General features: G+C 35.7%; 1 protein-coding gene across 1 annotated transcript in view; it reads right to left on the bottom strand.

The window, feature by feature from the left end:
- CABCOCO1 (ciliary associated calcium binding coiled-coil 1) overlaps positions 1 to 17,768 on the bottom strand; it is a 44,230-nt gene extending 26,462 nt beyond the window's left edge. Inside the window, exons 1-4 of the mRNA XM_041475167.1 lie at positions 17,652 to 17,768; positions 14,591 to 14,760; positions 11,403 to 11,547; positions 7,178 to 7,250 (exon numbers count right to left, since the gene is read on the bottom strand). Of these exons, the coding sequence (XP_041331101.1) occupies positions 7,178 to 7,250; positions 11,403 to 11,547; positions 14,591 to 14,660 (288 nt within the window). The 5' untranslated portion in view covers positions 14,661 to 14,760; positions 17,652 to 17,768. The remainder of the gene's footprint in view (positions 1 to 7,177; positions 7,251 to 11,402; positions 11,548 to 14,590; positions 14,761 to 17,651) is intronic.
- Positions 17,769 to 18,621: the final 853 nt, after the last annotated feature.

Below are 18,621 nucleotides of genomic sequence, written 5' to 3' on the forward strand. Positions count from 1 at the left end.
GTTTAAACACAGACATGTAAGAATAGCAATTCTGTTAAGTGTTTATTTTTTTGTTTTAAACTGGAATTAAATCAAACTGCAAAATTATCAGATTCTCCTATGAAACAAAATTACTGATCTTTGCTCAGCTCCAAGTACTTTTTTTTCATGCTGGTCAAGTTAAACAAGTAGAATTTGCAAAAGGTATTGACAGAGTGAGCTATTCTGGAATACTAGAAAAGTAAAACAAAATTCATATCCTAATAGTCTGTCTTCAGCTACTTTGTTTAACCACCTAAAAATTTCTCCAAGTCAATACATTTCTGCCAATCTCAATGTCTTCTATTAAAATTTACATCTTGATTGATAACCAGCTGTAGTCTTCTGATAGAGCACTTTATCATTTGGGTCATAGAACATTCTGATGAATAGCAGAAACAAGCTGTCATTAATGTACTGACTATCCTTCCAGTCAAAGCCTACCGTTCCTACCTGACCTGCATTCCAGTAAATAAACAAGTCATTACTGCTCTTATCACAACTATGTATGCTTACATACATTCAAACACATACATACAAACACACACACGATTCCATACATATGGAAACCAAGTCACTTTCTAAATAAATGATTAAAAAACTCATAGAGCACATCTGTGTATATAATAATTTCTTCATAGTTCCAGAATTGTTTTCCTGCCAAGAATTCAAGTTTTTCCTTCTCTCCCTCTAACATCATACAGTCAAAAAATGTGATGCTTTGTCAGTTGTACAACTGAACTAAAAAGTGATCATGAGCCTCATTTTTTTTTCTCTAGTATCTTTAGTTTTCATCCTCCAGGGTGCTGAGCAACGTGACCCCAGTCACTTCTCAGTTTAAATCTGTGTGTGTGAATAGGTCCATTGAAATTAAAGCTCCCAATTTCTTAAGAAGAGGTGCCTGTTGAAACTCTGTCTGGGTCAGAACCATGATGCTCAGCACACTGAAGGCACAGCCCATGTCAGCTATTTGGCACTTGTCCTGCCTGAATTCTTTTCTTTCGTGACTTCACGCATGTTACTGAGTTAAAAAGCAGGCTTGTTTTGTATTTGATGTTTCCTAAGAAAATAATTCAAAAAACGTTTTGTTAATCATCCTCTAAAGCATTGTAAAAGTACTCAGCACTGGATTATGATTTCCACCAGCTCTCTGGAGCTCTCACCAGCTCTTAGGGCAGAGCAGTTCAGCTACCAAAACTCAGGAATGTTAAAAGTTCATTAGAAGACCATCAGCATGTGACCTACATGGAAATGCAACTGCTAAACATCAGTGTAGCTGCCCTACTGACAAATGAGTATACCAACACAATCTTTGGAAAACAAAGGCTGTTTCTACTAGACAATGGATGCTCAAATATTTGAAGTAGCACTGCATACAATTCCAACAGACTCCACTTTTCATTCAGACTAATCACAAGTCCTTCAAGATCTCTGGTTACAGCCATAGCAAGCCTCAAGATCAAAGGGCTGGTTATCTGTGAATTTTGTCCAAAACCCACTGGCTCTCCAGCTGCTTACTTCAGTAACCTGGACTTGGGTATGTCATACTGCTGTAATGGGCATCAAAAATTTCCCCTCAGACATCAAAAGACCAAGTACCAGTTTTAAACATCCACAATCAGAAAATAATGAACCTACTCCTGAAGCTGTGGTTTTGATCTTCATAGCAGCAAAGGCTTGAGGAACATGTTTTGAAGGAAAAACTAAATAAGACCATGGAAATGAAAGAGAAATGGAATGTAACACAACATCAACTTATCAAAGATACATGATGCCAGACTAATTTCATAGTTTATTAAATAAATAATTTTCTAGACAAAAGCAACGTGAGAGACATGATCAATTTATGAGTGCGCAGGAATACCACACAGATGGGACTGAACGCCCTTGAAGTCTATCCACTCCTGTATTCAATGACAAATTGGGAGGTGACATTGTGGGGACATATTTTTTTTAAAGCCTATAGTGCACTGAGAGTACCTCAGCTAGAAAATACAATAACAAATGAGAACTAGAATAGCAGATGCACAATGAGATAGCCACACGATACAGGTATGAAATGCTTCTAGGACCTATCATGTAGGCTACTCCCAGCAGAGGAAAAGAAAGCACTATTGATATTTTACAAGGCCTTGCTTTTATCTCAGCAACAATATTATGTCAGTTTTGGTCACTTATGTTCTAACAAAACTGATTTAAAGTGGAACAATTATAGAAGAAGGCAAACAGAATGACAAGAAGCGGGTATGGATGTAAGCACAGGTGTATCAAAGTCCACCTTTAAAGCAAAGATTAGAGAAGGCTGGTTTTTCTAGTCTAGCTGAATGAAGGCTGACAACAAGATTGCTGTCTCTTTATGCACTAGAAAAATAAACACTGGGGATGGAACAAGAGCTAAAGGTCAATACTGGCACAAATTGTCACAAGGACAAATGCACATAAGCTTGTCATGAACACACCCAGACCAGAAATTGAAGTTCTGTAACAATTACAGAAACCAGGCATTAGGGTACTTCCTAACTGAAGGAGCAAAGACAAAAAAAAAAAAAAAAAAAAAAAAAAAAAAAAAAAAAAAAATTAACTTTTTAAACTGGAGTTTGATAGGTTTCTGAAGAGGATTATAAATGTTTCCCTGAGAGAAAGCAGCATGAGAGCTGACAATTGAAGACATCCCTTCCAGTCCTATGCTCTTCTTGATGTCTTTGCCATGGTGATATTTAGAAAACAAAGCTACAAAACATCAACTCACTGGTTTTTAGACACTAAAAATATCTGAAACCTCCAGGCTTTGAAAAGCACTCCATTAGCTGGGGAATGAGTTTCTGTAGTGTGAACTGATATGCTTATGCAAATGTTCTGGTTTCATACATCTCTAAAATGCAGTTCTCAAGAAGTCATGGAGAAAAATCGTTTAAACAATGACTGATTAACCAACCTAAATATGCAACACCTAATGAGGATTACGAATCAAAGTCAAGTCCCAGATTTTAGGGCTTTTGCCATCAGAAGAAAAAAAAGCTTTATTAGCTTTCAAAAAGCATATTCTTCCTATCCACCTCCTTAAATTCAAACAAAGAAGGGATTTTGTTCAAACTTAAAAAAAAACCCCAACCCAACCCATAACTGGATAAGGACCAGACACAGTCCAAATCCTTAATGCTTCAGAAAGCAGGGAGTACATAGAATGAAAGCATTAATGGAAACTAGTTTGGAACTCTAAGTACAGAGGATGATATCTAGTGACTGCTATAATACTGAATCTGCACTGCCATTAAATTTAATCTTTGATATTTTTATTGCAACCTGACCCACTATGACATCTCTAAAGAAAATTACATTGTATACTACTATTTCAAGAAGTCAAACTTAGCTAGTCATCTGGGCCATAAAATAGTAGATTACTCCATCAGGCTGGCTAAAGCAACTAGGAATAAAACTAGATTTACCAACCACATTATTTTTATTAGGAAATGTTTCAAAGCAGACATAATCCCAAAAGACTTTAGCCTCATACTATCCAAAAATACACAACAGAGAGCAGCAAAAACCATGAACTGCAGTATAAGGTACAATTGGTAAATGAGAGAAAAAAAATTGCAAGATATTGTGTAATATGTCATCCTATCAAAGCAAAATAAATTAACTAAATGTAGAAATAGAAAAGAATAAAAACTTCTACACAATTCATGTATTAACAATTTAAACCTTTGTTCTAAGATCTGACGTGTTAATAGGAATTGTTCCATTGACTCCCTGAACATCAATATTTAGTCTGTACTCCTTTTGCTTTCCTTGAAATTGCAAGCTAATATAGGTGCACTAAATCACAGCTAGAGAGCAAAATGTCCAGAACAGGCAGAAGGGGAAAAAAAAACAGTATCTTTAACAGCAATATTCCTGAAGAACTCTGGTATGGTAGCACTGCTTGCATTTCATTTTGGATCACAGCCACAGAACAGCTAAAGCACAGCTTCTTCTGTAATCATTCTAAATGGGGGGAACTGCTCATAATAGTAACAGGAAAAAAAAGCAATGAATTTACTTGGCAATCTTAACACTTCTCAGCAATTCCTTGTACCGTCATGTTTTCTAACAGGTATTCATGCATACATAATATATAGGTCTTTGTAGATCTGGAATGAAGGAGAAGTAAGGGATTTGATAGCTAGAAAGGCAAGTTTTAAATTTTAAATACTGTCAAAGTAGGTTAGAAGTGTGATGTGTGTTTTATCATCTAACCAAGCATTCATGTCTTTCTGTTTTAACTTTTTTTTTTTCCTAGGCAATATGATCACCTTAGGCAGTTTGAGGTTTAAAGGCTTTAGCCAGTGCAAAAAAAAATTATATATTTAAATTAGCCTGGCATTTGTTACCTTTTTTTTAAGAGTTGAACACTGTCTGTGTTTTACAGAGGTGGCTTTATTATGCTAGCTGCATCAAATGCAGAATATTAATCAGACTGTGAAACTCCACTAATTATGTGCTACATTTAAATAACTTAGATTTTGTTAAGTGGCACGACCACAGATATTGTATGCATAATCTGAGTTTTGAGTCATTTCCCTTTTCTTGTCTGATTTTATTCTACACAGGAAATGACAGGGTCATTTGGAAATAACTGCAGTGAAAGATCAAAAAGGAAACTTGATTGAGAACACTGTATAATTGCCTGTGCTAGAGAAAAAAAATTCCAATGACTTTACAACCCATCGCTATAAGATTTCTCTGGAAAACACACACTGTGGTTTCCCTAAAAGGATATCCATTACAGCACTGATTTTATTTGTTGTAGCTGTATCTCTTTTAAAGAAGCAGATCTTCTCCTGAGGGTGCTGGGCTTTTATTCTGTAGGTAATTTTTTCGGCACACATACTTGCTGAGCTAAAGCCATTTCAGTGGAAGCAAATCAATTCTGTTGAAGCAAGTCATTTCACTGACTTGTTTCAAAGTGTTCATTTGCAAAAGGAGATAATGCTGTAATTAAGCTCTTGGAACACCGTAGTTCTTGTTATTTGGGCAAAACTGGCCATTACAATTTAGAGTGTCCTGTTCCAAAAGAACAGGCTTTTATTCCTGGAGCTAAAGGAAAACTTAGACATTAGTTGCACTCAGCTCAGAGTCAGGATCAGATCCAGCTTTGGGCTGTGGTGTTCATGCAGTGGCCTTTCTTTTTTTTTTTTCCCAGTAAGACACCGGTCTACATAACAGGACAGCAGCCAAACTTTCAGCACAAATTTACTCTCTATTTTCAGCACATGGATTTCCCAGTTGATCTCCTATTCCCTGAGCAGATGCGCTGCAGAGCAAGTGATCCCAGGTGTGCTCCTGCCACAGCCACACACACCAAACCATGGCAGCCCAAAAAAACTGTTCATCTAAGGGACTGCAAAATAGAAGTAATGATCTCTTTTATGCATAAGAATTACTAAATAATACAAAGTTACAGCAAAAGAACTTGAAGACTCTGCTGAGTTCACTTCTCCTCACATTTTAACAGATAAAACAAGTGCAAATAATGCCATAAATTTGTATGTGCAGCTTCAATACCTTAAACTTTTACTTATTGAAGAACAATGCATCACCCTATCAAAATGAACTCTAACAGAATATAAGTATTGATTTTCTTGGGTGTTGGAGTGTAGTTGGACAAATTAAAAGCTCCCTGCCACGTAGCTCAGAATACAAAACAGATGGATTAAAGTGAAGTGGCATCATAGGTAAGAAAAGGCCATAGAGGAGTTAAAGATTGTCATGCAGGGTTTTGTGACAGTTGTAGGTGCAGATGGCACTTGTTGCTTGGATCATCACCAAATTCATTCCCTGAAATCCACTCCTACCATTGCCCAGAGGTGCTGGTACCCTCAGCAGAGATGGTGCTCCCTCAGAGCCTGCCCAGGGCAAGCCCTGCCCTGTGGCTGGGACAGTGCATGATGATCTCACCCACCAGAAAGGAGTCCTCAGGAAACACAAACACATTTCCTTTAAGCTAGTCTGAAACCTTCTAAGATTCATGATTCAAGTTTACACAAGAATTACTTAATCAAAGCCTCATTAAAATCGATTTTACCAATTAAGAAGTGCTAACCACCCATTGATCTGATTACCTAACACAAAACCCCCACCCTAACATAGTAATGCTGAAGTTCTGCTCTACCTTTGTATTGACAGTTTTTACACCTATTTTATCATAATTGGAATTTTAACCCATCTTGTAAATGACAAGAATAATTTCCAAATATTTGCACCTATGTCAAGACAAGTCATTTTATCATATGGCTACTTAAAAGCAACATGGAAAGCAATTATCCCACATCACCAGAGTCAAAATACCAGCTGAAATTGTAAAGGAATTTTTCCAGCGTGCTAATTTTAACTTCATTGTATGCTGATAAGCTAAAATATAAGCATCATCAAAAACAATACACTACTGTGCCCCTCTGGGCAATCAGTTGACTCTTAATACAAATTTAAAATGCAAATATTTTTTAATGTATAATAACAAATACCCTCAAAAAGCACAGTCAGGTTAAAGAAAGGTTTATTTGATTAATTGAACCTGTCCATTTGATTAAAGGCCATGTTTTGCATCAACACATTTTCTTATGTATTTTTTCACATGTAAGTTCGAACACATGACAAAGCTCACAGTGATGCCAACTCACTATTGTTAACTGAATTCTTTCAAAATGCTCAGTTTCTAGCTTGCTTCTTTCTTTATAGCCAGAATAATTAACTCTTGGTGGCTACAATAGAAACACAACTCTGTACATGCACATGCATACATGTCTATTAGGGCTGTGGTCAGACTAGGCATGGCACAGAACATTTTTTGATTTTGATTGCTGATTTTAAAGCAGAGTCAGACTCACTTTGCTAATTCAAATTACATGCATCAACTAACAAATACCTACACAAAAGTGTTCCTGATTTAACACAACTAACAACTTAACCAAGCAATGCATTTACACTTTTTTGAGATCCCAAATTAATTTTGAATATGAGGATCAAAACATCTTAACTTGCGCTCTTTAATCAGCCGTTTTACGTTAGTAATGCAGGGATGTTGACATGAAGTCGCTTTGAGCAATATAAAACATATGCCATGGTGCACTCGTTAAGGAACTCTGCATAATGAGTTCCATCTATATAAATGACTCACCTCATTACTTATCACACGTTCCTCTCTACGACCGTGGAAGAGGTATTCATACGCTTTATAGTGTTTAAATAAGCTGAAAGACAACATAACATAGACTATTACAGCTGTAAGTTTTTGGAAAGGTAACAATATTATGAGTTTTTTTAAACTAAGAGTTACCCTCCAGCATGGTAACATTCCAAATTTTAAAAAGAAACAGTCGTTTAACTTCAGATACAACAAGCAGCATATTTAGTTTGCAGGATCTATTATCAGATGTCTGTGGAAAATACAGTGCGATACTTAAAAATACATCCACTTAGTCCTTATGAAATTGACCTCCAAGAAGACAAAGTTCTCCTCTGAAAAAAGTAATTCCTGAAACACTTATCACCAGGATACTTATGCCTTTATTATCAGCAATAGCAGACAAGAAGGAAACAAAGCCAAATCAGCTTTCAGATTCTGGGATGGGCTGCCAGTACAGGGAGAAAGTTTGATCTTGGAACACCAAAACAATAAAGAATAGAAGTATTTATTCTCTCAAGGTCACTTTGCAAAATCAGTGTAGTATTTCCTCGAAGAAAAACTAAAAAAATAGATTAACACACAGCAGTTTTGTGTACTATAACAAAAGTAACTTTAAATAGACTTTGTCAATGGACTAAAATATTTATCTTCCTTAAACATGTACGGCTTTCCATCTTACATGTTTCAAATAATTTTCTTTGTTTCCTTTTCTAATGATCAACGATATAGTATTTGTTTAACCAAAAGTTTTGTCTGTCACCGTCCGTTACAATTAGTTCTTCTCTTACAATCATGATACAGAACTCCTGGCTTCTGTCACATCATTTTGACATATGATTTAAAACACTGCTCTGCGATTTCATACCAAGTCCAGGCTGAAGAATGATTCCAAGAATTGTTTGCCATCCTGCCTGCTGTATCTGTGAAAAGTACAGCAATATTTGCAGGGAACATCTGTAACCAGTTCCTAAGCTTTCTACCTAGGGACAGGACCCAGGTTCTTTTCTTGGGAGACCCATCAGCTGGGTCAGCAACACCTTTAGGCTGGTACTGGCAAGGCCCACTTAAAAAGTCTGGCTGCCATCAGCTGGAGGCTGCCTTCCCCCAAACCCTAAACCAAAGCACACAGGCAATTAATTAAATTTTTACAGTATTTGCAATTTCATTTAAGTACATTTTTATTGCAGCACTTCACCAAAGAATTCCTGACATGTGTCAGTGGAGACACAGATATTATGTTTAAAGAGAGTTCAAGACTTAACCTGGAAATGACACACACTGATTTATGTAAATAAATGTCGCCTTTCATACACACCTGTAATTTGGTAAAATTCTAACAGGGATTATTTGAAAAAAGACAAAAAATATTTTATGAGCATCACAGACACACAGGAAATAAGACATATATCCTTCCAATTGGACTGGCAGAAATTAATATTTCAAATTTGTTCTCTTATCCTAGTGCTTTGGAAATAAGCCAGATTTACAGCACCTAAAGGTCAGGTCTTTTCCTTCCCCTCCCCTCCAAAGGTGTTATGATATTCTCCATGGATTATGCTACAGGTATGTATAATTTGAAATATATACCCAAAAATATAAGTAATTATTTTTGGCATTTCTGAATTTTATGTCTTTATTTTTAAAAATATCTCTGTTCAACCTGGCACCCCTAATCCTGCATGAAGGAAAAAAATTCTCCATTAAATCCTCTTGAAATCAAATTACATAAATCAGATATCAACATTTTTTTATTTAGAAAAAAGAGTGTGGTTTTCTTTCTTCTATCAGGCATTATACAAAATGCCCCTTTTTGTTTCAATTTGATGTGAACAATTTAAAAATTCCATACCAGTGTTTCTAGCAATTACACAGAAATAATTTTACTTGCGTAAGTAATATTGTTAATAATAGACCCTCTTATGATGTCATATGAGAATCTGAAGGTGATTAAGAATGACATATTTCCCCAGCTCCACTGCTTCCTGAAAAGAAAATGTCAGGAGCTATGTTGATGTGTGTTTGCCCAAGGAGACAAGATAAAAAGATAACTGTCACCTTCCACCAAACCTGAAGGTATCATTATACTTGCTGCACAGTTTGTGCCAATGTGGTTAAGCATTTGTCCCTGTTTCCATTATAAATCCCATGGGTTTACAGCTCATCTATAAAAATGTGATCTGAACTACAACATGTCATACTGTCTTGAGTAGAAAAAAAGCTACAGGCTTATCATTTAAAATTAAACAAGAAAAAATATATTGAACTAATACATTAATTTGAATTGTAATAAAACTCAAAACTATTTCTGAGTTCATAAAGTTTAAAATACACCCATTTAAGTGTGCCAATTCCATTGTTATTTAGAAAAAAATATTCCAGTGACTGAAATAATGGATTGCATAAACTGGACACATATGGTACATTTCAGTGTATGTGTGCACTTCCACGACATCGCCACAGCACCCATTTATAATAAATTGAGCAGTTTGGACATACAACCACATATCTGGTGGCCAAAATACCATTCTGCTGCAAAAGTTTTGCAGCTTCATTCTATTCCTGCCCAGCTAATACTTTGGTTCAAAGTAGGATGGAGCACCTAATCTCTTGGATGAAATTCTTCTGACTTGTGAAGGAATTACTTCATGGACAAGATATCTCTCACAGGATAATTTACACAAGAGTTACAGACATGCTATTTGGAAAGAACGTTTGTTCCATATAAATATACAAAAGACAGACAGGAAGGCAGAAGTAAAAGGAGTTGAGACATCTTAAATGCCAAGTTTCCTTTTAGTTTAGGGCTAGTACTTGGCAGGACATTATTTTGCCTTGACTACAGAAATTTGAGATTTAAAGTGATGTTCCCATTTCTTATGGGAAGAATCTTAAGTGTTTTATATTTTCCATGAAAAAGAAACAAAAGAAAAAAATCAGAGAGTAGGAGAAAGTGACACATTTTATAGCCCAATCGTAAGAGAAATTGCCTGCAATGGGTTTAAATCTCCACCTGAATCCAAGTACTCTAAACTGGAAGTCTAATAGCTACCCTAGTATTTTGCCTTTCCTCAAGAGAAAATACTTTTCTGCATTCAGGGAAACACTCTAAAAACTCCCTCTTTGCTGCGTTACATTTTTCCTACAGAACAGTCAGAAAATTCCCAGCAAATCTACATATGGATCAGCCATGACCTTACTCAATTTTTATGCCCAACTGCCACAAATCCTCCCACCCCCATTTGGGTCAGAAAATGGGTTGAAGGGCTACAGGTGCAGTACAGTGGCTGAGCATATACTACAGGAGTAACTTAGTAATTTTCCATCTCCTTGCCCCTGACATTCACGGGTGGTTAAACCGCTTGAGAACCATTCTGTCCATCATGTACTGCAAACAGGGGTATGTCAGTCCAGCCACTGCCTTAACCACGGCACTCCAGTGGAAATGGGGTGTACACATTACAGTAACAACTTCATACAGGGGCATTACTGCTGCTATCAGACTCAGGATTTTTCCTCAAATAAATAATGAATGTACTGCTGTTTGCATCTCTTTCTGTGTGTCTGTTTAAAAGCTGAGACCTCTCACGAAACCTTTTCACGTACATACTGGATTTTTTGCTGATTTTGAAATACAACATTTTTATGACTCCTATATGATCAGAATCTTAATTCCGTAAGTACAAAACTTTAAATCACTTCACTCCACAATAACTGTCAAGGCCATACAAATACTTACAGTAACAGTCAAGATAAGATCTAAATAAGATAAATAAGATCTACAATTTTATTCAGATGGAATCTAAAAGTAGCTTTTAAAAGCAAAACAAGATTATTGCCCATGCATTACTCTGTTTTCTTTTATTACTTCAAACAAAACCCAAAAGGAATATTTTCAGCAGAATCTTATATTTTTATAAACCTTCAGTCTAAATTTATTTTTTGGGCTTTGACATCTGAGGCCAGGTCTTTACTGCTCCTTGCATATTGTCTCTTCTTTTTCATGATTTAAAGTTTGGTGTTGGCAGTATGTTAGCACAGTAGGAAGGTGTCCAGTAAAATAACAGCAAAATACTAGTAGTAGTAGTAGTAGTGTAAAACTAATAATATTTTAAAAATTGTTGGTGCTGTTGTTCTTATTCTTGCTGCTATTTTATCAGTCATTTTCCCACTATATTAGATTAATGAAATAAAAAACAGATTCTGTAGAAATAAATACCTGACAACCAAGAAATCAATGATTGCTTTGGATTGCTCAATGCTGAATAAATTCAGGTAACCTCCTTCTTCTGACTCAGTTTCTCCTATTCCAGTCATTGCTCTTTCAAGTTCTTTTAAATTTTCTCCCAAGGTCATACGTTTGCCTGCAAAGTAATCCCAAAGAACAAAACCATGTATAAACATGACAAGGTGGGATGGGGGTTTTTGGCCCATTTTAATTATAAGATTTCTTGAAGTTTTAGTTATGACCCACCACATAAAAACTTAAAAGCCAACAGCAGCCAAATGCTTCTCTTGCCATTATTCTCATCAATAAAGTGTCCATTAAAATTCCATTACAAAACCACCACTCTGCCTCCACAATGGAAAGATGACAATAATAGGTGTACAAGATACTACAGCTTCACCTCTTACCTATGCTGAGAGAACCACAGGCAGAAAAATATGCAAATTTGAGAGGCAGAGTATGTTTTTCTTTAAAATAGCTTACTGCTTATGAATTGTAAAAGATTATTCTTCTGACCATGCAACATAAGCCGTTAATACAGGAACAGATATTAAAAAGGGAGAAGAGTATTTTAAAGTGCTTGCAGTCATAATAGATTAAATATGAATATGCATAAGACCCTGCATGTATCATCAAACTTGGAGACATTTTTGCATCCTTCCAAACCAGATAATTACATTTTTACCCTGGAAATCAAAACCTAATGCCACAACAGGTTGGAATTAGAATTTAAATTCTGTTTGATAACTGTCCTGACAAAGAGGACAATCTGAAATCTATCAGTGCTTGCTGAACCTATAAAAATAAAGGATTCATCTTTTTGATTTGCACACAGATTCTGCCATCACTAGAACCATTGGAAATAAAAATTAAAAAGCTTCAAATACAATTTATCTTTTATGTCTAAAAAAAATCTACAGAAAAAGAAGGGGGAAATATCCACCAGTGGTGAAATAGATTTATTTTCCTCATTGTTTTATGTCTCTACTGATACACTCCTTGGGGTTTTTTGTACAGAAAACAAATTAAAATACTTAGAAGACTTCTTTTCTTTTATAGTTTTGCCCTTTAGTGGTACAGTAATCAAAGGCTTGAAAATTCTACCCCACTTTTCAGTAAGAGAGGCAGCACAATACAAATAACCATATGGGAAGGGACAAGAAAGAAACACAGAGAATGCAAAGGAAATAAGGAAATAGAAGTCAGAGTAAATGAGGAAAAGCAACAGAATCAGAAATATCACCCTTTGTAGGCAAGTGAAGGCACATAACAGGATCACCCAGGCCCTGAGTCTGTTGCCAACTCATTCAAATTTTCTCTTTCCTTCCTCTGCACACCTGATTTTCAGTCCCAACCACCTGTCTCAGGAAGACTCATGCAGAACATCTGTGAGGTAAGGAATACTTTACCCTCAATGGATAGAAGAGAATCAAATCATGTAACTCATTTTTCCTCCTCATCAAGCAACACCTCCAGTTTTCCTTGCTGCTTTACCTGCCTTAAACACATTTCCACTACTCTCCTTCTCTAAATCCATTCTTCCTTCTAAATGCTACCTTTGCTATTATGGCCAAGTCAGTTTAATTTCTCCAGGCTGACTGGGTCCAGTGCAGGGAAAGGAAAAGAAAGTGTCATTAATATAGAAGACATTAGAATTTTGCTTTTAGTTGAAATGTTTGGTAATTACAAGATAATTCATCTCAGTCCTGGGCTGTGAAGCAAATACAAGGTTCCTGCAAGCATTTAAAAACTACATTTTCTTTCTCTAAAAACCACGTATATCTTAGCCAAATCTAAAGGGATTTTCACAGGCCAACAAAAAGCAAAAAGCAAATTCACAACATTTTCTTGCCAAATCTTTACTTCAAAGCACCGGGGCATCAGACCTGTTAACAAAAAAAAAAAAAAAAAAAAAAAAAAAAAAAAAAAAAGGGACAAAATAGGTTGTTTTTTTTTTCCACAGCCTCTGTCTGCAAGCCCACGGAACTGGTTCAGTTGCAATTTTATATATAAAAATTCACTAAAAGCAGACAGAGCCATGGAAAATATCTTAAGCTTAAAGAGTTAAAAGTTTGGTAAAGCTTAATGCAACTAAGATGACATTCCTGAAAAATGTCAGTCAGTTTTAATAAGTGGTTGTGCTACCAGCCTGTTGTGTACACATGTATTACATGGTCTCATAAAACTAATTTGTGACGGGTTTCCATCCTGCTCCATTGTTATAGTAATATAGTTAGCATATGTTAAGATACTTTCTCATTAGAGACAGGAAGGACAACTGGAATTCCAATGATCATAAAGCACGTACATATTCTGTCAAAATTCCAAGTCAGAAAGGCCCTTGAACTAAATTACAGTGAAAGAGTACAATGACTGTTGCGAGTTTGATTTTAAAATATTCGTCTTTTGAATGAAACTGCTGAGTCCTTTCACTCTTCCTCTGGGATGGACTTTTCTCAACATAATCACCTTCAAAGTGAATGTTAAACAAGCATTAGAATCTCTGACAAAGAAGGTTTTAGAGGACAATGATACAATTTTTTTTCTGGCTATTTCATTCCCACTTGACCAAGCTTCATGCTTTGTGGCCAATTTCCTCATAGCCACAGGAGGTACCGTCCTTACATTGTCATTTTTCATCTTCAGCAGCAATGCCAGTTTACTTCCCTCACCAGTCCTTAGTTAACATATATTCTGTGCCACAAGTGCAGCATTTGCCATATAGGAAGCCGAGAGTTGACCTCCAAGGATAAAAAAAATGTAATTCACCTGCTGTAATGCTACAGGATGTACTGAATATCTCAAACAGCAGAGAAATGTGCCCAAGGCTACAGTGAGTCAGTCACTGAGAAAGCTGGAATTGGAATTTAGGAGCTCCTTGCTCTCACTCTACTGTAATTATTATTTATTTTACCATAGCAAAGAAAAGGTCTCTTCAGGACCTGGACCATTTGTACAACATATTGTACAAACAAAGAATGAGGAATATTCTACTCAAAAGACTTGAGATCTGCAAGTAAGAATTATTTTCAGGCACAAAGTCTAACATACCAACATTTGAGAGGAAAATAAATCATTTCACAATTACTTGTAATTAAATATCACTTTATTAAAATGACTGAGAAACATTCTTGTCTTCCACTTCAGATATTTATTTTACACATCTTAATTATACTTACTGCTGACATTCTCCAAGGAGAAATTTAATAGATCCAAGAATCGTGAGAGCTGGATAAGACTGAAGTTCATTTCTTTACCCCACCAAAATCCTGCAGCATAATACTCTAGTAAAATAGTTTCTTTTAAAGATGTCTTTCGTTGTGTAAGATTCAGAAATTCTTCCAGCTTCCTAAAAAAGTTGCAGAGTAAAATAATGAAATTAAAAAAACAAATTACAGACTCCAAGGTCTTACTTGGTCTGCATGCAATTGTATCCATAACATTTGTTTAGTTGCTATATTATTCATATGTGCATATGCACGTAATTTCTTGAATTTAGCTACATCAATTCCTAGATTGCATTTTTGATCAGAGGACATAACAAAAAGTAAACAATTGCCTGCAGGTTTCAGCAAAAACTACTGAAGTGTTAAGATATGACTAACAAAAGAACAAAAATTAGAGCATTACAAAACCAAAGAGAAATACACTGAAAATTCCAGAGGAAAAAAAGTGTTTCATCAGGAATTGGTTTGTGGGATGAAATGACACAATTAGTCTCCACTTTCCACTATCATGCTTTCACTCTGATTTAGATACCTTTACAGTAGTAATAAGGTCTTGTTTACATTTTAAGATTATTTTTCATGTGGCCTCTGATGAAAAATTACATTTGAAAATTAATGCAAATAATATAACGCATAATTATGGAAAGTAGCTAAAATATTTAGAAGTTTAAATTGCACTTGCGTAAGGGTCAAAACATTTAAAAAGAGCCTTATCCCATTTTACTGGCACACGATGAAAATTTTTCCACTTACTTTAACTTGAAAAATTTATGAAAAAATACACTCCCTTGTAGGAGGCCATACTGTTGCTGACACATTTATGTCTACTCTATCCAAACACAGAATTACTTACATCTTTTATAATAACTGTGTGCTTTTCCCCACATGAAGAGAGGGGATTGGTGCTAGAATTTGGTTTCAATTCTTCCAGTATAACTCTGGCCATGTCTCAGGTAGTTAATTTTTACATTAAAGCAATCCTTGGCTTCTTAACTACAGCTGAGGACACAGGTGCCAGTGATCAGAGTTTCTAGACGCCTGTGAAAAAGCAAGCTCTTCCCAAGCCCTACTGCCTTCTCATTCCTTCCTAAGAAGGACATTAATCCCGAACCTACTGATAGCAGCCATTTGATTTTCAGGGCTTTACCCAACACAGTACAGATACACTGTCAAAAGAGATCAGTTTCTTTCTTTAATTAAAACCTCAATAGCTAACAGAGTAAAGCATATAATCCAATCAGTTTTGTTTAAAACATGTATTCCTTTGTTCTGCATGACAAATTTGTATGGCTGCACACATGCAAGTCGGTTAAAAACACTTAAATTGTGTCCTGGAATAGAAGTGGAACATGGCCAGCTGAACTTTCCAAGGTTTGAAACAGTCCATATCCTCTCTCTCTGAAGCTTCTGCCAACTCTGTGTTTTCATAATCAGAGCTTCTCAGGGATTTAGATTTTCTCTGATTCTGCTAACAATGTCAGTGCTCATCTTTCCAATATTCTGTAAGGCATGTCACTGACAACAGGATCTGTACATGCTTGCGAAATGATGGGGCAGTTACATTCCATAGTTACCCTCCCTGCTTTTTCCTTCTTCATAGGGCTCAAGTCTCACCAAGATGGACAGCAGTACAAAACTCCCTGATAGATGGGAATGCAGGACATCAAAACTCTCAGACTCAGTCAGATCTATTCTGATTTTCTAACCTTAGCTGTGGCCTTCAAACTGCTCTTGTAAATAGACACAACGCACTGTGGTAAACAAAATTTTAATGCTGCTGCTAAACTGCTTAGTGGGCATAAAATACCCTGTAACTATGCTCCTTCCAGTCAGATACAGCATATACTTTACATTTCCCTTGTACAGCATGTATATATAAATACATGTGTGATCAGCTGAGACTAAAAGAGCATATGATCTTTCAGTGCTTTTCTTTTTAATCTTGATGAGAAAGTTGCACAAAGAATTGTGCACATTAAGCACATTTTAGTCTCCATGAGTTGTACACTTCAGTCTCCTCTAAATTTAAAGAGGCCTATTGTGCAAGAGAGAACAGGAAAGGAAAGATTTTTTTTTTATTATTATTTGATGGTGGCGAATTTTCTTTCCAGTTTTCTTTAAAAAAATCCCAGAAAAACCTTTTCTCCCTAGAATAGTGACAAATAGGAAGAACAGAATATGTTTCAGGAATATTTTAATCTCTATTAAACGCTTACCTATTCAGAGGAACAAAGCTGGATTTTATATACCCCCCACCTCTTCCTTCCCAAACTAGACCAGCGGCCCAACCCTTTGGCTTTCAATTCCCTAAGAACCTGCTAGCAGACACAAGCACTCCTAAATAATTCTTGCACTTCTAAAAAGTCCAATTTTTCAAATATAAATCTGGAGTCTCAGGTTGAACTCCTGGCCTCCTAAATTTAGCTGCTATTAAACACTAATAACAAGGGAGAGTGTTGGTACAGGAAAGACAAAGGCAGCCTGACATCAGAAGTCTTTGGCTGCCTCCTACTTCCCCAGAGCACCATAATGGTGACCTACTAATGCCTTCTTAAGCTTTCCATCCCTTACTGAACTTTTAAGACCTTTTTGATTTTTTTGGTAACTCATGTTACAGTACAGAATCTTGAATGTTTTAGCAAAAAAAAAAACATTACCAAAATAACTTACCAAAAAAAGCTCAGTATCGGTCTGTTCTTACTTACATCTTAGTATTTTGTTTACAGCGTATTTAAAGCTACTGTAAATTCAGAAACCACGACAAGGTGAAATACAAGTAGAAATAAAGGAGTCTAAGCAAAATTAAAAGATATAGGAAAAACAGTAAACCAGACTGGATCTGAGATCAAAAGTCTTTCTGCCATCTTTTGTGAATAATGTTAAATATCAATGATTTAAATGAACAATTAAAGACTAACGACATAACCATCACAAAAGAAATCTAACAAACAGTCTGCAATTTTTATTTTGTTATTATAAATATTTTGTTATTATTGCCGTTGCTGCTACTTACTTTTCAACTCCTTCCAGATCTTCTTCTAACAAGGCAGTTATTTGGGAAAGAGAAAAAAATCTCCTATTAGGAATCTTTTCTCCACCTACATCACCCTGATCTTTGTCTTCATTCTGATCTTGGACTTCATCCTGCATACATGTACATAGGAATGTAATTTAAAAAATGTTTATTTTATTATGTCAGTAACTTACCTAAATAACATTTTTATATTGAGGAGGTATGCAAGGGATTAATTCAACAAATGTCAAAAATGCAAGACAGCTGTAATTATACAGCAGTAACACAATACCTTAACACATTCTCACTAGAGAAAAGCTAGGCAGATACACGGAACACGGTATTTTTATCATAAATCCATATGGGAACACACTGACATATTATGTGCTGCACAAGATTAAATTAACTTGCAAGTAAAAACAACAGAGATTTAAAGGTGCAAAAGAATCCATGAATCTAAATTTGACCAACATGATACTGGATTGCACAATAATTAAATTTTAAAATTAACTTTCTCCTAAACATATTGTAAGAATACACAAATATTACTATGCTATTTTCTCTCCACCATGTACTTGATTGCATTTTCAAATTTACTGTCTACACTCTCCCCTTCCCCTAGCCAAACAAAAGTCCAAGATGTTTGCTGCAACAGAATATTACACAAGGATCTGACACAACTGTTCCTAGGATGTTTTAGGGAATAACAAACTGAGCATGAACTAACAACGCAATGGTCTTTGAAAAAATAGGAATATTTGATGATATTTTGTGTTGTCATTGACAAAAAATGAAATTTCAGAAAATGCAAATAACAGTAGGAAAAAAATCCCCTAAAACTGTTTCACAATAGAATATGTAGATGACAAAGTGAGGTGTGAGATGAAGCAGCCCCTTCAGAGAGGGGCACTGCAGGGGAAACAGGGACAATGGTCATAGGACTGTGCTCCAGTTGAAAGGGATCCACAAT

The sequence above is a fragment of the Pyrgilauda ruficollis genome, unplaced genomic scaffold (assembly GCF_017590135.1).
Source record: "Pyrgilauda ruficollis isolate IOZ18807 unplaced genomic scaffold, ASM1759013v1 scaffold11, whole genome shotgun sequence".
Lineage (NCBI taxonomy): Eukaryota > Metazoa > Chordata > Aves > Passeriformes > Passeridae > Pyrgilauda > Pyrgilauda ruficollis.